Source organism: Haliotis rufescens, unplaced genomic scaffold (assembly GCF_023055435.1).
Source record: "Haliotis rufescens isolate VD_foot unplaced genomic scaffold, xgHalRufe1.0.p SCAF_3, whole genome shotgun sequence".
In the NCBI taxonomy this organism is placed as follows: domain Eukaryota; kingdom Metazoa; phylum Mollusca; class Gastropoda; order Lepetellida; family Haliotidae; genus Haliotis; species Haliotis rufescens.
The window spans coordinates 1236476-1262732 of record NW_025964001.1 but is presented as its reverse complement, the minus strand read 5'-3'; the positions used below and the strand labels follow the sequence as shown (position 1 = coordinate 1262732).

The window sequence follows — 26257 nt, the reverse complement described above, 5'->3', positions numbered from 1 at the left end:
ACAGCACAATGTATTTTATTAGTAATTGGTCGATCCTTCATAAATCATATTTTTGACATTCATTTCACATATGCCTCGGAAGAATTGAGGTAGGGGAAGGACTTCTGGTGAGTTTACAAGGTATTCAGATATCCAGAAACTCGTTTATCCGGACAACATTTTAGAAAAAGCAATTGTCCGGATAAGCGAGGTTCGACTGTATAGCGCGTGATACATGACAAAACAGATGTGTTACGACCTGATTCGCACTTGCTGAAGGGATACCAATGGACCCTGATCATAATACATTGGTTGCTTATTATTATTATTATTATTAAACATATTGTATTGTCCAAAAAGACAAAGGGATTGGGCACAAGTGCAGCACTTATTACCGCCTTCTCCCTATATACAGTTATACATACTATTGCATAATGAAAATGAACAATTTACAGTTGAAGCATCACATTGTGGAAACATAGTGCGCAATATATATACAGTGCTCATATGAAGGATATGTACATTGTGCTGGAAAGTGAAGACAGTGTGCATCTCATACATATGCTAATATTATACATGTTAGTGTTGTATATAGATTTAACAATATTAATGATTAACAGTTTGGAAACAATAATATGCTAGCTACTGAATCTGTTAGTCGTTTCTATAACTTTGTGTACAGACAAGAATATTTTTGTATTCAGGAAAACATCTAAGTTTAGATCACCAAAAAGAATACTATGTAGAGTTTTTTGTCCTCCAAGATTATCGATAGCTGTCAGTAATATCTCCCTAATATCATCATATAAGGTACATTCGAAGAAGAAATTGAATGAGGTTTCACAAGGAGCTCCGCATTTACAGGAAATAGTATCAGATGAATTAACACGAAACAGGTTGGAATTTAGTGTGCTACAATTGTGTCTCAATCTAGTGTGCAATATGTTTGTAGATCTCTCACCGCAATTATAGTGCATAGGTGGTGATGTAGGCTGCTCAGATGCGACAGCTTTAAAATAAGATATTGACGGACTATCCCTGATTCCTGATGATAGATTATTCCATTGGCCTAATGTATCTATAATATAAGACCTTTTAAACGTAGATGTCCATGCAAATGGAAGTACAAAATCATGGCGGTTTCTGAGATTATAATTGACCTTCTGTGACACAGCTGGTGGTATAAGATCAGTTACATATGAAGGACATTGCTTATTTATTATTTTATACATAGTTACAAGTTTGTTGACGTTTCTTCTATACGCGTATATATATGTATCCGCGTCACACACACCTAGAACAAGTACACTTATTTGAATATTACTAATATTACATGAATGTTACTGAGCAGTCAGTTAGAGTTTATATCTTTGCGCTTAATCAGCAACATTAAGCCTTTCACGTATATTACAACTTTTAAGTTAACTTTCCTTTCCAGAAATACCATAGAATGAACTTCTACCCCAAGAGATGTGTCATTGACTAAAATCTAGTGATATCTAGTGATAGCCTTCACCTGGAAGGAATTTATATTTGTATTATTTTAATTTTTCCTTTCATAAATATCACTCTGAATTTTGGGTTTTGAAATAGCATGTCGCAGAAATAACTCCTGTTGGACGGTTAGACTTGCAAGAATACTCTAATCATTGGCCGAAACATGCCCCATTTGTGCTTCTTGCTTTGTCAGACCATACCCATACTTTTGGATTTCTCAAAAGCTTTAAAAGGGTTAAAGTTATTTTTGGAAGTATAAATGGGTTGATTGGTGACTACCACAGAAGTAGCAAATGGAGTTATGTCCGATGAAATTCTCTGTTTTGACTTGTGCCTTACGTTTCCGTGTTTTTCGTGTTTAACAACCAACTTGCCTTTGCATGTGTTTGTTCCACCGGTGGTGCAGGATACGCTCACCTCTATGCAAACACCTGTTATCCTCACTGTTTGATAGTAGTTTATACACGTAAGTATATATAAGTTGTATGTCATCTTAATATATCACTTGTGTAATCCCTCTTTTTGGGGTGTACTACAAACATAAATCAAAGTTTCTTTTGAGCTAGCATGAATATCATAAAATACTTAGCAAGTCTATGCTTACATTTCCTCTACTCCTACCAAAGGCTCTAATTGTGGCTAATAGTTACATATTCTTCACGAATACTGTTAATCATGAAACGTGTAACCAAATTAATGCGAGTTTAGACCGCTGGCTAGACTCACATCTAGTTTCTGAAATGAACATATTTTACAAAAATAAAAACAATTGTTTGAATATATTAATAAAATATATAACTGCAGTTATCTAGTCTTGCCAAATATGATTGACTTGCATCTGCTGTATTGGATATATTTGTTTCAGGCACTGTATGACAGGCCTAAAATGCGTCACGAAAGTAATGCGATTAACTTTGCTCTTGACCTGCAAAAGATAACCAGCAAACGAAAACATCAAGACTGTCGACTTAGAATTCTATGATGTAGTTTTGGTGGCAGTTCGATCGAAAACTACCCTTTGCTATGCGCAAAAACTTGACTTCAACTGTTGATCTAACTTCTATCCCACTTGTTAGACACTTTTAGTAATGGTTGATTCATTACTAATACCATGCCTGTTACCTACGGTTCAAATGGACTCAACCCTTTCTTGACCTATTTGTCACCCAGTAAGGAGTAAGGAAAGAACACCACAAAGTGTTACTCATATGTTTATTTACAGCACTAACAATTCAAATGACATGAGTCATATCAACAAAATTAAATCAATGTCAGCACTAAAACACGCATATCAAGTATGCAAGGTACTGATTTGATATATTTATCTCATACATGTTTGCTACCTTGAGGAAGCGTATCAGAGCCACGGTCTAAGAAAATTTATCATCAACCTAGATGAAAGTAACATTGACGTCGCGATCGATGACACTATAATCTACGTAGATGATGCTTGGCTGACTTTTATATGCCAATTAGAGTAGGCTGGTGGCAATGTATCCTACATAATAAAATAATATGCACTTTATGTGGTTTAAAAGACATCGGTGACGAATACCAATATTTGTGTTTTTGTGTTCTACATCTAATAAAACAAGACGTAGATTGTTGACTCCTGTCCTCATTAACCAAAGTTCTGTTCTGTTAGAGCGCCTCACTTCTAATTGACGTATTTATCGTTTATAATGGCTGCATTATTTAGTAAATATAATATTTAAATTCGTGTTTGGTTTGTTGTGAATGAGAATGTCTGGCAAATGATTCTCATGTAACAGTTAACTGACCAAACAACAATGGGATTATCCTCTTCTCCATCTACTGGGATAGAATATGCTCAGTTTCTTTTGTAACGCAAAGGTAGTAAAGATGTCATCTGCTTCAGTGTAACAAGTAATCGTTTTGTCTGTTTGCAAATACGGAAGATGTACAGCTATATGCATTTACCAAGGGTACAAATCTACGTTTGTACATAACTTCATAAAACATTGATGCATGAACATTTCCGTTGGAATTAAACTAACTGAACAGAATAAGCTGTGGATAAAATTATGTTTATGAAATCACCTTCACATAATTACTTAACATTTGTTGTGTGTTCATGTACATGTAGTCTATGACACAGTATCATAAACGATCATATAGTTCATATAATTTAAGTATCTTAACAGACAACTTGCAATTGTGAAATAAGGTACGGCGATACTAATGGCAAATCTTCCCCGATCCGTCTTGTCCATGTGGAGACCCACTTGAAGATACTAAACTTTTTATGCTCGAATGTATATTATTTCAAATTTTTAGAACTGATGCTTACTTTAATCATGATTTTACAATTGGTGACATTATTTAATGTATATATGACGCGTTTAGGATTTCCTATGTTAGTTATCTTATATTTATAAACACAAGGAGATTTGTGATTAAATAAGTCTTCATTACATTTAAATTATTTTTGATACTACTATCTAAATTATTTTGATACTAATATAGCAACAAAGTCATTCTGGTTTCGATATGAAAAGAATAATACATTATATTACCATACGATAATACAATAACACGTTGTCATAGATCCATATCTGACTCCAAGACACGTATTATTGATATATCATGTTCATTTATTACGGGCTTCGAATTTCCCCCATGCCACTGCTTTGAGGCCATACAAACTAAGAACTACAATTTTGAAAATACCGGTCTTGGTTTGTTTCATCCGAGGCTGTAATCTATCCCAGTAAGCAGATGGGCTTGTGATAACATTGTCTCAATTTAAGAAATGATGAATAAGACAATTTAATTATTGGACAGAGACAAGAGAACTATTTTAAAAATATTTACGTCATGGGGGCTCCTCAATTTTGAAAGGATAAAGGATGAAACATTTCATTATGTTCTGAGGTAGTTTAAAAGATAATTGTAACTGTGAATTGTACGGTAGGCTTGACCGCCTTTCTACGGATAAAATACATGTCTATCTGGTACGAATATGCATCAATATAAAAGGAATTATATCAAACTTTAGCAACCTAACACTTCTCTGCAATGTGATTGTAGTCGTCTATGGGAATTTCGGGTGAACGACCTGTGCTCACTTAATATATGGATATAGTTAAAATTGCAATCGGGATCTGCCAATGGTGTTGTGCTATGTTCAAATTTTGGTGTGTATGTGCGCGCGTGTATGTGTGTTTGTTTGTGCGTGTGAGTTTACAAGAACCTTGTAAGTTTTAAAAAGGAACACGAGATTGAATAACTCTAAAAAAACACTGTGATATAATAATAATCTGTCGAGTTCATGCTGTGATACAAATCCACTGTAACAACTTACATAAACACCGATAGCACAGATGCTGACATGGATTACTCTTCCTATATTTGGCTAAAATGGTGTTTTTTTGTCCTTATGACAATATCTGTGATGTGTATTAATTATCTTGGAAACAAAATCCAGTAAAATACCTCTTGTTCCAAATTATTTTACCCTTCACAACGCCTGACTGATTATTTATATTTCAGTGTCCTACATTCATAACTACAACATAGACTTAAAATCTAAACAATATCTGTGGTATTATTTCAAATTGCTTCAGTTTAACTTTATGCACACATATAATTTGACGATTTTTCATAAGTTGACATGTATCATGGTGACATGCAGTTCATACCGAAATAATCTTCCAGATATGATTTTGTTTCTTAAATGCGTGTTACACGAATATGTAGTGGTAGAAACATCTGCACACAAGTTGCACGTCAAGGTCTTTACAGGGACAGCGGGTGTTATTCTTTAGCCAAGAACTGTCTCCTTGTGTATGGTCTTCATTGTTAACACATGTGATCTATCTATTGTGGCCCGATTACCCGAATTTACCCGTAAATTATAGTGACGTAGTCGTCCTACTTCATAGGATAAACATATTTAAACAGAATGTTAACAGCAAAATGAGATAAAATGGCGCTCCAATAATTCTGGTCAGACTGATCATGAGGTCAGTTAGTCCACAGCAAGGCTATTCCTTCCACCACATGTCTCTCATTGCCTTGACGGTTACATAACTTCCTGACCTCCATGTGTTGATGTTTGTCTCTGAGCGGGACAGAGGCTGCTGTTACCATTTGACCACAATCAGTGAAACATAGTCATTACTACAACGAGAAACAAAGGATCAGCAAGCTTTCAAGCCATATGTTTGCCTAAAAGTCGGGCCAAGAAAAGTCGGGCCGGGCCGGGCCAGCGGGTAATACTAAAAATGGATTGCAGAATAATAAAACGAAACGTGCATATCTAGGCAGATCTCAAATGTCCGCAAACATGTAGTTTTGCTCATATAATTGAGTTTGAATCAAAATGCATCTTCAACAATGTAATAAACTGATAATTATGACTACATGCCGCGAGTCCTCGTCAAAAAGTCAATGTCTTGACTGTGTGTTTTCTTTGATAAGAACGTTCGTATCGTATCGTATGATCGGAGATTTAACGTGCGCTTTCCGAATGTAATAAATTACATTTAGCGTATCTCGCACACGGGGAAGCACTTATACTATTGGGGGGGGGGGGGGGGGGGGGGGAAGCGTATTAAATAAATAAAGAAGTGCAACCCAATAAATATATAAATTTTACAGTCTCATCTAATAAAGCTAGGGGTGTTGGGGTTTTGGCTGGGTGGGAGGGGGTGATAAAAGAAAATTCAATAATATGGAAAGTTTGGGCATGGGTGGGGAGGGAGGGGGTCAAGCGTGGGAAGGCACGGCGTCGGCTGGCGAGCGTGAGTGGCGACTTGAAGCTTTTCTCCGTCTGGCCCCCGAGGAGTTTCCAAGCCAGGTTGAACTCTTCTTCTATAATTATATACATGTTCATATGTAGATAGTCTGTACCCTGCCCTACGAGGGTGTTCAGTACAATAAAAATTCTTCTTCTTCTTCTTCTTCTTCCCGGCTGACGCCTTGGAAGAGTCCGTCGACGAGGCGAGCGGCCATGGCGGCGACGAAGTGCTGCGAGAAATTGACATCACTCTTTACCAGGAGCCGGGGAGGGCTGGTCCTTGTAGCGGTCCATGACCTCCGCCGATTTCCGGGTGAGCAGGAGTCGCTTCTCCTTTGGCACCTTGACCGGCTTGGTCTTGGTGTGGCTGTCACGGAGGGAGGGGACTGGTGGAGCGGCGGTCTGGGTGTGGCTGTCGTTGAGTGCAGGGTCTGGTGTATCGGCGGTTTGACACTCGATGGACTTGCTGGCTGTTGGGGTTGGGAGGGGGGAAGCGTCCGGGGAAAAGATGCTTCTCCTCTTTCTCTTCTTTCTCCCCTGTCCTGTCCCCTCGGGCGTGCGAAAAGGCTCCTCCCCTCTGGATTCGAGGGGAGCGAGTTCCAATGCTGCTGCTGGGGGCGCAGGGGTAGTGGGAAGGCTCTCCTCGATCTCCATGACGGAGACTAGTGGAGCCTTCTTTAAATTTGGTGGCTTGGCCTTCTGTACCGGGCGTGGCGCAGCCCGGGTAGGGGCCAGGGTTGGTTACTCCTTAGGCTTGGTCTTGGCCGCAGCTTTGACCAGAGGCCTCTTCCTTTGACCTAAGTCAAGGGAGATGGAGAGGGTCGAGGTGTTTGACTTGTAGGAAGTCCTGAGGGAGTAGTCCCCAACCCGGTAAGCCAGCAAGGGCTCCAGGATGGAGACAAGCTCCCTCGGCAGAGACTTAGCGAAGTCTCTCATAGTTGCTGATGAGTTGTGAGAGCTGGGAAGGACAAGTCTGCCCAGGGCGAGTGTCCAAGCCGAGATGGTCTCTATCAGAAGTGTTTGGCTTGTGTTGGGTCCGACTTGGCCCGGGCGGTCAAAATCTACTGTGTGTTTAAAGTAGATTTTGACCGCCCGGGCATTACCGTGACATTATAAAGTGGTGTATAGGTAGATATAACACTAATCTATAGATGTAAACACATTTGAAGATACATCTGTGTGTTTACAGTTGATTTTGAAAGCCCGGGCCAGGTGGGACCCAACCCAAGCCAAACACTTCTGATAGAGACTATGTTGAGAATGTAGAGGGAAAAGGGCTTCACTTGGAGCCCCTTGTTTTCTTTAAGTACAGCAATCTGAGATACTATAGAGTGGTATTTTGGTAGATATTATACTAGTTTATAGATGTGAATCAATTTGATGATACATATGTGAGTTTAAAGTTGATTTTGACAGCCCGGGCCAAGTCGGACCGAACACTTGTGTGACTGTTGAGAGTATAGGGAGAAGAGGTCTACTTTAACCAACCCGCTGCTTTAAATACGACGAATAGTGACATTATAAAGTGGTATTTACTTAGATATAGTACTATCCTATAAATATAAACGCTATGCCGACAGATGGAAATTTGTATCACCATAGCTGGAAGTATTTGATACGTGTCAAATCATATTTCGTTTAACGATTGCTCTTTTCCATGTTACCTAGATCAGCGACGCACACACAGCTCCACTTTCTGGTTTTCAAGCGATTTACTGCGAATTACTTAATTATGGTGCACGTGTTTGGTTGGTGATTGTTCATTAATGTCATGTGTGTATTTTGCATCAATTATATGTAGGTATGATGGCCGATAATGAAGTAATTAGCCAATAAAACTTTGGCCCGTCCCGGCCCGGCCCGACTTTTAGGCAATGCACCATATGTTTCATGAGTTTTCCCCACAACTTGGAGTACATAACACAACCAAGTTATTTTACAGTAACCGCCTAGTGGAACCAGAATCTGTTTACAGACTTGAGGCAGAAGTGAACGTTCGCGTTTGGGGCCGTGATAATGTTCCTTCAATTTGAATTGACAATGTGAAAACAAAAACTGTTTGAGCATATACACGATTATTAATACCAAGAATGTGCCTGCCTAATTGACATAAATGACGACATGAACATGACATAAAACACATAACGAGTATCCATGACCATTGGGACTTTTGAACACCTGTCTGTAATAACCTATTCAGTTTGTCCTATTTATTGATAATGACGAATTTCACATCAATAATATGTTGAATCGGTTTAAAAAACCTTATTATATTATACTCAGATTAGACGTATCCTTGTAGATATAAGTCAACCATTACCACAGGATGGAATCCATCAAATAATCAATATAATCAGCGGACATATGAACATATGTATGGTGAAATTGCTATTTCAACACATTTAGATTGGCGTCTGCATGAGGTTAATCATGGTCTTGGTATCCCATACAGTGGCACACGCTCTGTTCAAGAAGTCAGCAATAGTTTATTGAATGGTGGTTGGCATCGATAGGACATTGCTCTCTCGAGTAACGAGTGGAGAGATGATCATATGAACTTTGAGGGTGGAGTTGTATTCGCTGTTCAACAGGTTGAGCAACCACAAGATGCTGAAAATGCTTGGAATTCATTTTAAATAAATCAGAAGTTATTACTCACCCCGGTATTGAAAGACTTAATGACTCAGTCAGAACGTATGTATGGGCTGTTGTTGGGGCTCAGGCGCAAACACGTACAAACATCATTGGTGGATTCGCAGCATTTGTTGCACAAAAGCAGTTTGCTGAAACGTAGAGGATGCTATTTCGTCACCTGTTGATCCACCTTCGGCCAACAACCCATATCAAGATGCTCTACAGTATGCTGGTGGTAAAGTAGACTATGTTTTTGGGACAGGTCTGTATATGACACCGAGTAACATGGAACTTAAGATTGTTCAAGTGGTAGGTTATAATAATAAAATTGTAATTACTACTGATAAACAAACACTAGGTATCAATTCAGATATTAACACTGTCTTAATAACTCACCGAAGCACGGGAATAGTCAAACCACAGCCATCTGCTGTAATTCAGCCAAACACAGAAGTAACATCTCAACCTAGTTCAGTAATTGAACAAACACCACATATTGTTACTCAAAATCAACAACATATCGATCATAAACAACACTAAGAGTAGGTGGAATTGCGGCAGGTTTATTCATGATTTGGATACATAGTTTTGACTAATCTAAGTAGCAGTCTCAGCGAATAAAGTCTAGAGCCAGGATACAATACTTCTTAATATACCATGAAGTGCAGATGCAGCTTTCCCTGCAAGATTTCCTAGAGCGTCTCCTAATGACTTTAAATTCTATTTATCCACTCGTTTACACCATCCTTATCATTATTAAAAAGTAGCAACAACAAATAAATAATAATTATATGTCCAGAGGAAAGGGAAAAGTGTAAAATCGAGAAATATAGAAATATATTTTCTCATGACATGAAAGAATAGTGTAAATATGTGGCCATGCTGCGTTCAAGACACAATTCTTCTATAAATAATAAACTATTATACCAGATGACAAACTTAGTTATCCTGTCACACTAATCCTTGTTTACAATGAACGCATGTCTAAACAAACATCCTTTTTTATATACTTAAGTAGAAGTATCACGATGGACAGTGCATACAACTGTTTGGCAAACAATATCAAGCAATATTTTAGATTCAGAATCAACATACCATGACATGACATAACAGAAACATATATATTACATTGTATATATTCATATTTGCCGCTATTCACGATAAATTTATTTTATTTTACCGTCACTGTTTAAAACTACTCTGAAGTACTTGTATGTATAGATCATCTTATTTGTAAACAGTAGGCGGACGTATTATATATCTAACTGTTACAAAAGTCTGCTGAAATCTTCTATTTCTTTATTATGTAAAATGCTGTCAACATTAATAAATGCCAATTATTTCATAACACTCCAAATATAGTTGTCATAATGAACATAGTTTAAAAGTATATTTGTCAGATGCAATAATACTGTCCGGTATTATTAGTAATATGTTCAATATCAACCAAATATTGTGAGAATCCAGTAAGAAGAAACTGAGTGAAGCAGTGGTAAAATCTATCCATATATACAAAATTGTATATTTTTGGATATACCATATATACAAATTGTATATTTTGTATATATTGGAATTTTCCCTTGTGCCAATTGCTCATGAAACAAACGGGTGTTAAGTTTATCTGCAAAAATCTTGCCTGGAATTGATATAAGGGTTATGCCCCGATATTCAAGTGGGTTACGGGGATCACTCATGCCAGATTTAGGGATGGGGTTAACAATACCTTCGTTCCACTTGGAGGGCACTACTCCGTTATTAACACAATATTTGATGATTCTATACAGTAAATCAACACAGGCGGAATTTCTAAGAACCTCACAAAGGTATACCATTAAGGCCACCTGCCTTACCACGTTTAGCATTATGTTTTAATTTCTGTTTGGGATTTACATGGTTCGATATAAACATTCTTCAACTTGTTTACATCTTTGAGCTTAGCTTTGGCTTTTAAAACTTTATCCATTCGTTGCACAGTGTCCAGTGTGGCGATCACAACACTGGGGTACAGATCTCTTCTTCCTCTCAGCAAAGACAACTTTTATGTCAGACATTTTGAGACCGTCTCGAAAAACTCACACCACCTTATTGTCAGGGATCAATTTTTCCGTAGCCTCATTTTCATGTAATTTCAATTTTTTTAGCACAATAAGGCGACAGGAAATATCATTGTTCCCAGCTTTTGATTTTATGCAGTCTGCATAAGACTTTTCAAACTTAGCTAATTTGCTTTCTAACTGGCTAATATTTGCTTGAAATTCCTTTTTCACATTGTCATCTTCTTCCTTACACTTGCTGTTAATTAGTGCGGCAATACGATCAGCGAGTGAACGTTGTAGTCTATCCTCCAAACTATCCATACGTTTGGTGATAGTAGAGTTCATATACGTGTTCTCTGATCTAAGGCAATCACTCATACCTCGCACGACCTCTATTTTCTGATCTGCTGTTTCGCCTTTCTTGCTTGTCTCGGATGAAGCGTCACCGGAGTGTTGTTGTTTTCTGTGACCGAAGCTGATGAGTGTTGTTCAGCATGTTGACTGCTGTGTTGTTGATCAACAGGTTGTATGGCGTTCTGGATCTCCGCCATTACGGCCTTGACATATTGTTGACTATCTCCAAGTCCAGTTGACATGCTATTCTGTCACCACATTCACATGACTTCTTCTTTGACAAATGCATTTGACTACATTTGATTTATCAGGGCTCGCTGCCCTGTACTGGCCGTATGCTACCTATATAGGAATCGTTATACTAATGACGTTCATTGATCTACCCAGAGCGTCCACCCGGAGAGCGGAAGGTCCGGGATTTGAACCCCGGCCGCGTCATACCAAAAACTCACTCACTCACTCACTCACTCACTCACTCACACAAACACACACACACACACGCTATATACGTGCAATAATCTTGGACGCGACGTTAAACCCCATTTCACCTCACCTCACCTCACCTCACCTCACCTCACCTCACCTCACCTTACCTCACCTCATTGATCACCCAGGACACATCTGGTAAACGTCTATATGAATTACATTTTCCTGGCTCGTTATGTAAAAGATGCAGTCCGTGCATGGTGTCCTCGCTATAGTTAGTTTAGTTTCCATATTAATGCAGGCTGTAACAATGATTGGCCCACAGTTCAGTCACGAAAGTTAAACAAATAATTTATTTTTTTTCAAATTTCTTTACTGTTTAGAAAATAATCTCATAGCAACAAAAATTAGTTGTTTGCAATTAGGGAATTTTCTCTTCTTACAATGACTACATTATATTATTTTATTCTTTTGTCTTTGTCTTTAACTTACAGTTTTGAACTGAAAGGGCCATGGCGGAGAAACCCAAGCTGACATATGACTCCTACTTGAAGGTGACCTTATCCTATGTTCTCACATAGCTAATACATGCATTGCATCAGTAGATATTAGTGAGTGCGTGAGTATGGTTTAACGCCGCTTTTAGCAATAGTCCAGCAATATCATGGCGGGGGACACCAGAAATGGGCTTCACACATTGTACCCATGTCGGGAATCGAACCAGGGTCTTCGGCGTGACGAGCGAACGTTTTAACCACTAGGCTACACGACCGCCCCCAGTGGAAATTAGATTTGCATGGTATTTAAACATTTATCTTAACAAGGAATCAACTTCAGGTTTGCACTCGTCTAAAGAAATGAACCTCTTATCTATTTTAAACTTTAGTTGAATAACATTCCGCGGGGATAAAGCATGGTCATAATTCCTCAAGTGCTATTCTGATCAAAACTCCACTGTGTTAGAGTACATAACACTACACATGGACGTTTCTTGATCGCTAACATGTTTGTTGTTTACATACGGCAGATCACACCCCTACTGGAGTGCCAGGAGCCGATATCAGAGGCTCATGATGAACACCTGTTCATCATTGTCCATCAAGGTATTTAAGTTTACATGTTCGGTCATATCTTTTCCTCAAGGTATATTTTTTTATACACAAATTTACATACACTAAAGTTCAATGTTGTATTCCATCTTTAAAAAATACTCCTGTGTGGTATTTTATGCTTATTTATGTGATGTGTCTAAAGTTTCCATGTCAGTTCTCCATTACAATAGCAAATTGGTTTAAGTAACCAATGTTTCATTTCAGCCTTCGAGCTATGGTTCAAGCAGGTTCTTCATGACGTCGATTCTGTCAGGATGCTCTTTTATGACAAGGTACGCTGTAGCTCTGCCGTCATCAGCCACCAATCTATAAGCACACTTTTCGCCTGGTGTTAATAACCCCAGAAATACAATTTTGATGTTCATCCTCTTTGGCATTATTGTTTCAATACATGTTCAGATATATGAACGTGGAATTTGTTATGGTGCACTACAAACTGACCCAACTTTATCATCATTATGACTGAACCTGACACTTTGTTTTAGGACTGGGATAACATCCCATTACACAAAGCAATCAACCGCCTGCAGAGAGTCGTGCTGGTGTTGAAGGTGAGGCTTCAGTTTGAACCTTTCACGCGAACATCGATATTTCTAAAACTAACATTACCTAGTACGAGCTTATACTGATAATATATGTTCAATATCCTCATCATTTATCTCGTATGATTTCAGCTGGTTGTCGAGCAGTTCCATATCCTGGAGACGATGCCGCCACTGAATTTCGTTGACTTCAGGTGGGCAGCCGTGTATTGTCATTTATATCACTTACATCCATTTTATGTCATTTTATGAGTGTACAGTTCTTTTGTAAACAGGGAACAGGTAACTTAGTTACACGACTCTTGTATGTTATTACTGACACGTCTGTTATACTGCTGTGATTATGTTCCAGGGACGAGCTATTATATTGCTGTGATTATGTTCCAGGGACGAGTTATTGTATTGCTGTGATTATGTTCCAGGGACGAGCTATTGTATTGCTGTGATTATGTTCCAGGGACGAGCTATTGTATTGCTGTGATTATGTTCCAGGGACGAGCTATTGTATTGCTGTGATTATGTTCCAGGGACGAGCTATTGTATTGCTGTGATTATGTTCCAGGGACGAGCTATAATTGTATTGCTGTGATTATGTTCCAGAGACGAGCTATTGTATTGCTGTGATTATGTTCCAGGGACGACCTATTGTATTGCGGTGATTATGTTCCAGGGACGAGCTATTGTATTGCTGTGATTATGTTCCAGGGACGACCTATTGTATTGCTGTGATTATGTTCCAGGGACGAGCTATTGTATTGCTGTGATTATGTTCCAGGGACGAGCTATTGTATTGCTGTGATTATGTTCCAGGGACGAGCTATTGTATTGCTGTGATTATGTTCCAGGGACAAGCTATTGTATTGCTGTGATTATGTTCCAGGGACGAGCTATTGTATTGCTGTGATTATGTTCCAGGGACGAGCTATAATTGTATTGCTGTGATTTATCCAGAAACGAGCTATTGTATTGCTGTGATTATGTTCCAGGGACGACCTATTGGATTGCGGTGATTATGTTCCAGGGACGAGCTATTGTATTGCTGTGATTATATTCCAGGGACGAGCTATTGTATTGCTGTGATTATGTTCCAGAGAAGAGCTATTGTATTGCTGTGATTATGTTCCAGGGACGAGCTATTGTATTGCTGTGATTATGTTCCAGGGACGAGCTGTTGTATTGCTGTGATTATGTTCCAGGGACGAGCTATTGTATTGCTGTGATTATGTTCCAGGGACGAGCTATTGTATTGCTGTGATTATGTTCCAGGGACGAGCTATTGTATTGCTGTGATTATGTTCCAGAGACGAGCTATTGTATTGCTGTGATTATGTTCCAGGGACGAGCTATAATTGTATTGCTGTGATTATGTTCCAGAGACGAGCTATTGTATTGCTGTGATTATGTTCCAGGGACGAGCTGACCGGGGGGTCTGGGTTCCAGAGTCTTCAGTTTCGAAAGATCGAGAAGCTTCTTGGAATCAAAGACGTATGATACAACCGTTATCATCTACAAACATAAATCTGTGATTGATCATGATGCTTTTAAATCTAAACTTTACAGTGACCATCGATAATGTATCTAAATCCTTTTGTGTAACATATACATAGCTACATCCGTCCATGTCGTCTGTCATACAGTTTACGTTTGGCGATTTAAATCCTGTCAAAATATCTTCTTAAATTTTCTGCGTTTCTAGAATAAGCGCGAAAAATACGAAGATCAAGACTATCAAGACAAGATGGACCCTAACGATAAGAAGATTCTCCTGGAATACCCAGACAAGGATGGTGGAGGCACTCTCCGAGATGTTGTTGGGGTGAGGGTATTTTTTTCTTTTCAGGGCGGGCAGTACAGTTGTGGCTTTTGTTTACAGATCAAATATAAAAGGTTTGTCAAAATATGAACTATTACACAATGCTTAACCAATGAAGTTTGCAATAGGCCTATGTGCTATGTGCAGATCACTACATTGCGTGAAACACTTACATAAGTATAATGTTATTTTCCCGACGATGTTATTCTGATGTATGACTTTATTTGTATCTGTTCCATGAAGAATGTAAAGGAGGAAAATACGTTTTAAACAAAACAATTCTTTTAACGATGCAGATATGGCTTTCTTCTACGCCGGGAATAGATGACAGCAAGTTTTGGGGCAAGTACCGTCAAAACAAGGTAAACATTGATGTTGGTCTAAATATTCTCTAGGAATAAGAAAATATGTGTTTTTATCTTTCGAATAAGAACAATATGTCAACATTATAGCGCTCCTATGTTTCTCTACCAACATAAACTAAAGCTTTGTCTTTTCTATTTCACTTTCAACAGGAGGAACTGGACCCTCTGCTCGATGAATCGAAGTATAAGACAGGTAAACGTACTTCGTTTAATGTCCATGTTTTGTCCTCACTGACACGGGGCGGTGGGGTAGCCTTGTGGTTAAAGCTTTTACTCGTCACGCCGAAGATTCAGGTTCGACTCCCCACATGGGTACAATGTGTGAACCCAATATTACAGGAATAATGCTAAAGCGGCGTAAAACTTATTTCAACTTATTCAGCAACATGATTGTGACGCCATACAGGTATTATAACGGTATCTGTGATCGTTAACGTGTATCTGTGAACAACTGGTACCCTTCTGTGTTTTGTGACAGGTTCCTGGCAAATGAGTCAACGGTCGCTTAAAGGAGCCCTTCTGATCATGCTGCACCAGGACAAACCTGAGTTCCAGATGCCCTACCAGATCATCACACTGCTGATGGACATAGATGTCGCCCTCATGAAATGGCGGAGTAGGTACCAACATATATACTAAAGAATGTCATAAGATAAGATAAAGTGAGTGAGTGAGTTGGGTTTAACGCCGCTTTTAACAGTATTACAATTATATCGCGGCGTGTCAGCTTATTTTTAGGAGAAAAGCCCGTAGTGATGCACGTCTAAGACGTTTACCACTTCGGTGAAACCCACGAGCACGGGTATGGTGCTGACAAACCTAGAAACATAATCGCGGCGAACCGGGATTCGAACCCACAATCATAGGTTTCTGGCGTGCCCAAGGGACGCATCTCTGCACATCGAATCGCGGCGCCTTAGACGACTGGGCCACCCGTGCCCCCCGATTAGATAAAAACATTAATACCTAGATCAACTGACACCTCTGCCTGTTCCCATTTCCTTGCTTTATATTAAGGCACCCACATCCACATGGTACACAGGATGATTGGACAGAAGCAGGGTACTGGCGGAACAAAAGGCACTTCCGGCTGTGACTACTTGAGAGCAACCTACAAGTAAGAAAACATACTTCTATGTTTAATGATCGCAGCGAAGAATAAAAGTACGACCACGAAGTCATGAAACACATATTTAAAGTTTCTATTATAATGAATTATGAAAATAAATAACCATGTCCTCTCCTTCATTCGTTTTGCTATGCTTGTCGTAAGAGGCGACTAACGGGATTGGGTGGTCAGGCTCGCTGACTTGGTTGATGCATGTCATCGTATCCCAATTGAGTAGATCGATGCATATGATGTCAATCACTGGAGTGTCTGGTCCAGATTCGATTATTTACAGACCGCCGTCCATAGCTGGAATATTGCTGAGTGCGGCGTAAAACAACAAACATCATCATCATCATCATCATCATCACCATCTTATCATTCATTTTGCTGTTACCTCATTTGCGTGAGTACACTGGAATGAATTCGCCACTAAAGCATTACATATTTATGTTTTTACAGTGATAATTACAAAGTGTTTCGGGATCTCTTCAACATGGCCACTTACTTGAGGCCCCGAGAGGAAATCCCCAAAATGACAGATCCGACAGGATGTTGATGCTGTTGACCCAGTTTACAAGGACAAAGCTGGATCAAGCTTGCTGTTGACCCAGTTTACAAGGACAAAGCTGGATCAAGCTTGCTGTTGACCCAGTTTACAAGGACAAAGCTGGATCAAGCTTGCTGTTGCTCATACTCTCACCAAACGTTTATTCCCGTTTTTCGTTTGCACAAAACCAAGTGTCCTTGTAACGGTGTAGCGTTATTAGAATACATACGCTGTATAGTTGAATAATGATGAGGTGGTTGAGAAAAACCACAAAGAGAAACAAAACAATTACTAAGTATACAACACAAACCTGCACCGTTCAAATTATACAAGTATTCAAATTCCAAAGTGCAAAAAGAAAAATTACTTAAATCAAATGTGTTCTGTTTTAGATCATTTGTACAAAAAGCCATAATAAGTGTAGGGAAACAAAACTCACATTTGCCATAACAACCCATGAACCCTGATCTAAACATGTGATCAGGAGCCAGGATGTAGATTTATAATAAAAGCTGCAAAAGTTTAGGTAACTGGCTGGGTTTGAACCCTGCACCTCAGTATTACCAAATGCTTAAATTGTCGTCCAATTGTCATATTCATTAAACCAAGGACACCTGTGTATTCATTTTCATATTTTAAGAATTATAATTAACTGATACTTATAATAATTTGAAACTTGAGCCTGAATGACACACGTACACTTGTTTTTACCTGTGAATCTGATGTTATAGTTCGTCAGTAAGTGAGATACAGTCAAGTCAGGCTCAGGTTTTACTTTTGATTATTTTTGCAAATTTAAGTACTGACGACATATAAATGAACTACACTCAAGTGGGTTTTGTTGCATGGTGCCTTGTAGCTTTTAATCTGTAATAAAAATCGTAATTTAAGATTAATGAGATGTGTCATTCTTGCAAGCGTTTTCAGCGCCCTGTCGTCCCCCACCTATAGATCAAAATCGATAATATATAATGTCAACACCAGAGTATAACAAGTCTCGATTATCAGATGCTTATGCCACTTGGGCGTATAAGCAAAAAGGCGGTGAGAACTATGTGAATGGATCCCTGAAAATCGGTGATGACAGCGGATGTTCGCAAAAGAATTAATGGCATTTTAACGCTGACTATATTTTCCTTTTACAAAAAAGTTTATAAACACTATATATGCATTCACAAGTGTGTTTTTGCGAGTGAACTGGCTGTACTGGTAATAAGACTTGTGTTTTTACTTTGAACACAATTTGTATTGATAATCTGAACATGCAAGGATGTGATAAAATATCAATTGCATTTCCTTTATGGGCGTCGAAAAGATTCAATGTTCCCCCATGAACAGACCTATCATTCAGATCTGTTCAAAGAGTATATGAGTGTCCATAAATAACAGGCCCGTGAAGATCTGGGGTAGAATAGGTCTTCAGCAACCCATGCTTGCTGTAACAGGCGATTATGCTTGTCGTAAGAGGCGACTAACGGGATCGGGTGGTCAGGCTCGCTGACTTGGTTGATGCATGTCATCGATCCCAATTGCGTGGATCGATGCTCATGATATTGCTCACTGGATTGTCTGGTCCAGACTCGATTATTTAGACTTTAGAAGGTTGTAACTTAGAAACGTATAAGTGGTGAGGTAAAATTGGCTTTAACGACGCGTCCAAAATTATTGCACTAATATAGCGACGTTTGTTTGTTTGTTTGTTTGTTTGTTTGGTGTTTTACGCAGCACTCAGCAATATTTCAACTATATGACGGCTGTCTGTAAATAATCGAGTCACTCCAGACATTCAAGTGATTGACATTATGAGCATCGATTTCCGATTTCCGATATGGCCGATTTCGTGTGTCATACTCGTCACACTTATTGGTGAACGCTGATTAACTGCACCAGCGGTATTGCTATCGGTGTTAGGTAACCAACCACAACACAAATGACAAAGGACACACTCGTTTCTATGATACTAATGAAATACTTACCCCCTACTATTGTCTAGTTTCAGAATTGTCCATTACATTTTGTGTTGTGGTGGGGTATCATGGGCGGATACAGAGGGGGGGTACGCACCCCCGCACCCCCATTTTTATTTCGAAAAAAATATTTATTTCTGTATAAATTCCCGCCAAAGACAATAAATAGATCTTAATTGTGCACCCCCTTTTTTCAAAAAAGCTGTATCCGCCCATGGGTATCCATGTTTCTAGGGCGCTTGTTTCACATGACAGCGAAATGCCAGTTATTTTTGCTTCTTCTTTTTCCCGGTACGATGGGTGTTTCGTTACCGTTTTCCAAAGGGTATTTTACGCACGCTTCAATAAAGAAAAATACAGCTCCATTGTGAATATTATTTCAAAGTTAACAAGTTTAAACTGTATCGCTGTAATAGAATGAGAAATAAGGATAAGAAGACCAGCGAGACTGTATGACAAGAGGTTGACTTCAGCTTTCTGGTAGTCAACATGCCTTTTAATGTAAAGCAATATTTCACCAGCTCCAACCTTTGGTGTCTACATTTCGCATTAAGTTTGCTTTAATAGGTACAATCGAGCATGCTCTTTCCACGAAGATTTCAAATAGGGTTATACGACTCTCGCTCCAAGGTTGTTTGATCGGGGTTACAGCATTCAAGGCATCAGTATTGCTTTCAGTGGTAGACATGTAGAGAACAGTATCAAACACGATGGCTGATGCAATTACTTTTTTCTACATGTTCCAGCGTTTAGGTGAACAATTGACTTGCTTTTGCGTGTGTTTGTGACGGGTGCCACCTTAGGGGCAGGATAAGAAAACACGTGTTATCACTGTTTGGCAGTGATTTATAAACACATGCTTGTGATACCGTCGGAATCGTACAATGAACTCTGCTTTCAAAAGACGTTTCTTTTTATGATTATGGATTTGTTTGTAGCTTTCATATAAAATTAGTTATAGCTACCAAAATGTATGTATATCTAAAATAATATTAGAAAAACATTGTTTAAATGTGGAATACTGGAAGGGACATTCTCGCGATCTCGACCTTTGGAAACGAGATAAATATGCCCAAAGTGCGAAAATGCGAGATCGCGAAAACGCGAGATTTGGCCAAAATCTCGCGTTTTCGCGAACTCGCATTCTTGAGTTTTTATTACATAGCACTTTTTGTCAAAAGTCGACAACGCGAAAATTGAGCCACAACTCAAGAATGCGACATTTCATTTTCTCGCTGTCCGTGCGCATGCGTAATGTCATAAGACCAAGGCGCATTTGCACGTTTGTGGCCCTGTGGTCATACTTCTTTCATGATCTTCACTCTCCTGGTAGCATTTAGCAAAATTATGACTTGAGCTTGAAAATGCTATGCAATTCCCACGAAGACATATGAAGCGTATACAAGTCCTCTCCCGTTGTCACAGTTTCCTATGTACTTTAAATTCAAAACTCAACATACTCAATAAAATTTTACAAAAGAAATTGTGTGCATGAATGTCCAATGACAGTGATAATTTAAAGTGTCCGGAAACTGGACAAATATATCACCGTCAGTGAGTGAGTAAATATTTCTTAAAGCCGCATCGGCAGTATTGCACCTTACAACCGTCAGTTATAGAAATAATCACAGGCCAGTGAGTTTCTCCATGAGATGGTATTATACACGGCTAGCATATTCATTGGAGCAAAGGTCTCAGACCAATTTGTAGCATCAGGCTACAATGAATTTAATAGATTTTCATCCGCTCCCCCGCCTGACAACAAAACATCCCGCCTTACATTATTCTATTGCCTCCAAGTTCCTAGAAATCGAAATATCGCTAATATGTGTGTTCCTACTTTCTTTACTTGATGAAATAATCTAAACACGTTGTGTTTGTTTGTTGTTTTACGCCGCACTCAACAATATTCCCGCTATCGGACGGCGGTCTGTAAATAATCGAGTCTGGACCAGATGTAAATAATCTAGTGATTGACATCATGAGCATCGATCCACACAATTGGGAAACTATGATATGCATCAACCAAGTCAGCGAGACTGACCACCCGATCCCGTTACCCGATGCCCTTACGACAAGCATAGTTGTCCTACTTGCAGACTCCGTGATAGAAATGCAAAGCAAAAAATAGTTATATTAGAATTATTTTGCAAAAAATTGGCAATGGAGGTAAATATGGAAAAATAAAATTTTCAGAAATGATGTTATCTAAAAAAAAAAAGTGGAAAAATGGTTTAACAAATCTATGGAAATGTCAGCAACTTCACATTATAAATACCTGGGCATTATATTTTCTTCCAGGTTAATCTGGTCTAAAGCTTTTGAGACTATTTCATTACAAGCTAGAAAGTCATGTTTTCCGTTATTTCAACTTATGCAAACTTATCCAGATATATCTTTGACGACAATTATTGCTTTGTTTGATTCCAAAATTGCACCCATTCTATGTTATGGTAGTGAAATTTGGGCTTTACATTCAGAGTATCTATAGAAAGAGTTAATTAGTTAATTCTTTAAATGATTTTTGAAACTGGGAAAACAAGCACCTTCAAGTGCCGTTTTGGGCGAAGTTGGTAGTTATTATCTATGTATAAATTATTTTAGCAGGTGTCTAAAATTTTGGTGTAGACTTATTCGTATGAACCCGAAGCGTTACCCCTATGCCTGTTATAATATGTTACAGTCACACGATGCGATGGGGGTTTTGAACTGGGTTTCACATGTCAGGATGTTGTTATTTCAAACAGGTTTTGCTTATGTCTGGATTGCACTGGGTTGAGGAAACACGAATGGTTTCATAACTATGTTTAAACAGAGATGTGTAGACATGGAGATACAGAAATGGTTCTAAAAGATTACTAGCTCACATTTTAATTCATACAAGTCATTACTAGGTCCAGAGATGTATATCACATCGGGTGTTTCAGATAAAGACTTGATCTGTGTATTAGCTGTATTAGAAAGTTCCGCACTCTTTCTCATAGTTTGAAAATATTAATACTGCATTATAGTAAAAAAAATGCGAAAACAAATGTTGATCAGCTGCTGCTATACTATGTGATGAATCAGTTGTTGAGGACGAGTAAGATTTTGTACTAGTCTGTTCATATAATAGTCTGTTTGTTTCTTTGTTGTTTAACTCAGCAATATTCCAGCTATATGACGGCGCTCTGTAGATAATCGAGTCTGGACCACACAATCCAGTGATGTTCATCGATGTTCATATAATAAGCAAAAATAGAAATACATTCATTCCACAATATTACCATAAACTTCCTTCTCTTAAAACATTAATTGAACTAATGTCCCCTAGAATACATTCAACAATCAAAGGTCTTGCTTTGCAACTGAAGAGAAATGTGTAAAACACAAAAAAGAAACATAATTATGTATTATGTATTACGTCACATATCATGGAATAATTGCATATCAATTGTGTAAGATCCACAGATATATTACATATAAATGTATTGCACTCTGAGCCACGAGGCCTCAGATACTGAAAAGAAAAATCATAGTCGCCTCTAACGGAAAGCATGGGTTGCTGAAGACCTATTCTACCCTGGATCTTCACGGGTCTCCACACACATAGCCCTACTGAACACGCCTGATGCACGTGAATCGCACCTTTCGACAACAGTTATACACAGATGCCTTCAAAAGTTCGATAAGAAAAAATAAAATGTAATAAAATGCTTACCGTCTCCCATGTTTTTTAAAAAAAATCAATCAAACTCTAACTATTAATTTATTGCGACCTTAACACTCACACGCTAGGCATGATTATACTGGGAGGGAGAGCTATATTTCAGTAAAGGGGCCACCGCCACATTATACAATACATTATATCAGAATAAGACCATTTCAGCGCCAATGACAAAGTTAGTACGCTTTTTAAAAGCAAGAAATATGCATTTAGCTAAAGCATTAATTATGGATGGGGTCTTAGATGTACAGAGTTTTACAAATTTATCAAAAGTTACATTTGTGTAAAAATAATAAGGTGAAACATTACGTCTCAAACTGTCATAATATGAAATACAATCTAGATAATTTTCAAATACATTATGTTACTTAATACAAGAATAAAAAGAAAGTTTTGAGTAAGTTCTTAAACTGCTAGGCCCCTGTTGGTTATCTTTATCAATACATCTATTTTACAGTTATCAATAAAACCAATATGATTTACTCATTGGCTATCCAAAACATGGCCAAAACCATATGAATAAAGTTGTTTTACTTTTAGTGCCCAGGAATTTATTCCTTATTTCTGCCAGATTGTATTGATATGAATAAGCATGGCTAAGGATTATATTAGTTTTTTGAGTTACAAGTCGGAGCCAATATTTGACAATACGAACATGTTGATTGACTTTTAGCGAATAACGTCCAAGCTCACCACGAGCAACTATGTTGGGGACAAATCTCCCATGTTGCAAAATATTCTTACAGAATCTACCATGTACATTAATAACATCTTGAGACGGGTGAAAGCCCCATATCTCTGATCAGTAGAGAAAAACAGGTAGTATTTTGACATCAAATATCTGTAAAAGTACATTATACGGAAGTTTCATAAAATCCTTTGAGATGACTTTTAAAGCGAACGGATATTTCGTCGCTTGTAGTGCAAGTGTCTTCTGTGTAAAGTACCAACTACCGGATGATGAAGGATGAATACCTAAATATTTATAAGTAGGAACAATTTCTATAATGTCGGTGCCAAACCAAAACTTGTCATCTTCGAAGACGACCACTACTTCTATAGACAATAACTTTACTTTTGCTTAAATTAATAGACAATTTCCATTTATGACAATAAATCTTCAGTTTGTCGAGGCGTCTTTGCAACCCCGAGACTGTACTATCGAATAAGGCCGTATCATCTGCAAACATTAGAATAAAAAGTTCAATCATTCCTAATTGGATATTACGTTGCCCGTCTGAATTAAGAAAATCAAAAATATCATTTACAAAGAATAAAACAGAAACGGAGATAACACACATCCCTGTCGTACACCTGACTGGCAATGGAAAAAGTCTGTATAGCCATCATTAACAAATACACAAGATTTAACATTTTCATACATATTTTTAAGTATTCTAAACATTTTACCATTAACATTACCTAGCCAGAGTTTGTAAAATAAACTTGTCCTACACACTGAATCGAACGCTGACTTAAGATCGCACAATAGAATCTACTTTTATGTAACAATAAGTATTTTTCAATCAAAGCATTAATAATATACACATTATCAGATGTTCTAAATCCTTTTCTAAACCCAGCCTGCTCAGGTACTAAAAACTATCTTGATCTGCCCAGTCGTTTAAACGTTTACACATTATCTTAGCAAATATTTTCCCTGAACACTCAAGTAAAGAGAAGGGTCTATAATCAGAAGGGTTGTTTCTACTGCCTTTTTTAATACAGGTATAATTACACCTAGTGACCAGGCTTTAGGATAAACATCAGTATTTAAAATGTGATTAAATAGTGAAAGTAACATTTCAATACATATGGTAGGGGCATTTTTCAAACAATCCATCGGTATTCCACTATAACCAGGGGATTTACCATTTTTCATATCATTCATAGCATCAACTATTTCACTGTGAGTTATATCTATATCCAGTTCATTGTTTATATCAATATTATCTTCAATGGTAGAATCAGACAAGTAAACACAACATGGTTTATGTAATTATAAAAGTCTTGCTGTTCTTCGTATAGGAAGTTATTATTAAACACAGTCTTAAGATGATTCACATAGTCAGATGGTTTTATGTTATCAAAACAAAGGGTTTTTTCGTCCTTACAATTATTTCCAAAAGTCCGTATTTTTAGTTTTTAATGCTGTTCTTAAACTGTCACAATGTGTATTAAAAACGTGTTTTGACTTCTGGTTGCAGAGCTGTTTATGGTAGTTCCATGACTCGATGTATTCCTGCCGTACACGAGCGTTGTTGGCAGGCTTGAAATGCACATAGCTTGTATCTTGCATGTGACCTTGCGTCTCGGCATTCGTCGTCATACCAGTTGCTTCCCTTTACAGAATTTGACGTTTTCGATGTTTTCTTACAGTCATCTACACAAGTTAATACCTTATTTGGAAATTCTTCATATACAATGTCTTCATAACCAGAAAGTTCAGTTTGGTTGTTATCAGCATTCCAGTTATTTGCATATTTTTCATTAAAGTTCAGTGGCCAGGTATACCTAACTCTTGATAACACGTTTTCGTGTCCATTAACGGGATTGTTATCTGATGTAAATAATGAAAAACAAAGCGGCGTATGGGAAGATCCTACTTCTGTCATTACCTTAAAGTCTCTAATATAATTGATCTTGCGTCATCGTCACATATCAAATAGTCAATAACACTGTGCCCATCATTTGTGATACATGCAGATTTACCAATATCTTTGTCACCGAATAGTCTCCCATTACAGATCCTGAGACCATTTCATTTATACAACTCACAACCTCGCTTGTTAACGACTGTATCCTGTGGTGTTCTTGCGCACGGAGTATCTTGTGAATACCCTGCTTCTTCTTCAGTTGGTAACAGAGTGACGTCATTATCTAAAATGTAATCGGGTAGCGTCCCAGTTCTGGCGTTTAAATCACCAGTGACGTAAACATGACTGTGTTGATACTGAGATGTGATGTTTGATATATCATCTTCCAAGATGTCAAACATAGGTTCATCAGCGTGGATGCTAGACCCAACAGGAGAAAAGTAGCAAATACGTATGAATACTGGAAATTGACATAAAGAGTTCATTTTCAGCCACAAAATATCATTAGATGTCTTCGTCATTTTTTTCAACATAAATCATGATATCGTCTTTAAGTATAGCACAAACACCACCAGAGTTTCTAATAGCTCCTGTAGATATAGTTCTAGTATGTTGCAGAAGTGTATATCCAGGGAAGGGGAGATTATCATTCTTATTTACCCATGTCTCAACACACAAGATAATATTGTAGGATGCAATTAGGTGAATAAAGTTAATATCTCTTAGTCCTTCCACATTCCAAACTAAAGGATCCAATGGAGATGACTGATTTCGATCCAAAGGGCCTTGGCCTTCATGTTATTTATCCT

General features: G+C 38.1%; 1 protein-coding gene across 4 annotated transcripts in view; it reads left to right on the top strand.

Annotated features, from left to right (window-relative positions):
• LOC124148468 (tryptophan 2,3-dioxygenase-like) overlaps positions 1–18070 on the top strand; it is a 35268-nt gene extending 17198 nt beyond the window's left edge. The window contains exons 2-14 of one of the 4 annotated variants that reach the window (XM_048403536.1): positions 12183–12242; positions 12716–12791; positions 13005–13072; positions 13286–13351; positions 13475–13536; positions 14752–14827; positions 15039–15158; positions 15452–15517; positions 15671–15713; positions 15999–16136; positions 16538–16637; positions 17091–17209; positions 17292–18070. In XM_048403536.1, coding sequence (XP_048259493.1) covers positions 12201–12242; positions 12716–12791; positions 13005–13072; positions 13286–13351; positions 13475–13536; positions 14752–14827; positions 15039–15158; positions 15452–15517; positions 15671–15713; positions 15999–16136; positions 16538–16637; positions 17091–17187 — 954 coding nt within the window. In that variant the 5' untranslated portion in view covers positions 12183–12200 and the 3' untranslated portion in view covers positions 17188–17209; positions 17292–18070. Of the gene's footprint in view, positions 1–6530; positions 6552–10684; positions 10696–12182; positions 12243–12715; positions 12792–13004; positions 13073–13285; positions 13352–13474; positions 13537–14751; positions 14828–15038; positions 15159–15451; positions 15518–15670; positions 15714–15998; positions 16137–16537; positions 16638–17090 lie in introns of those variants that run through there. The other 3 variants (XM_048403538.1, XM_048403537.1, XM_046519566.2) reach the window with 3 other exon arrangements.
• The last annotated feature ends 8187 nt before the right edge of the window (positions 18071–26257 follow it).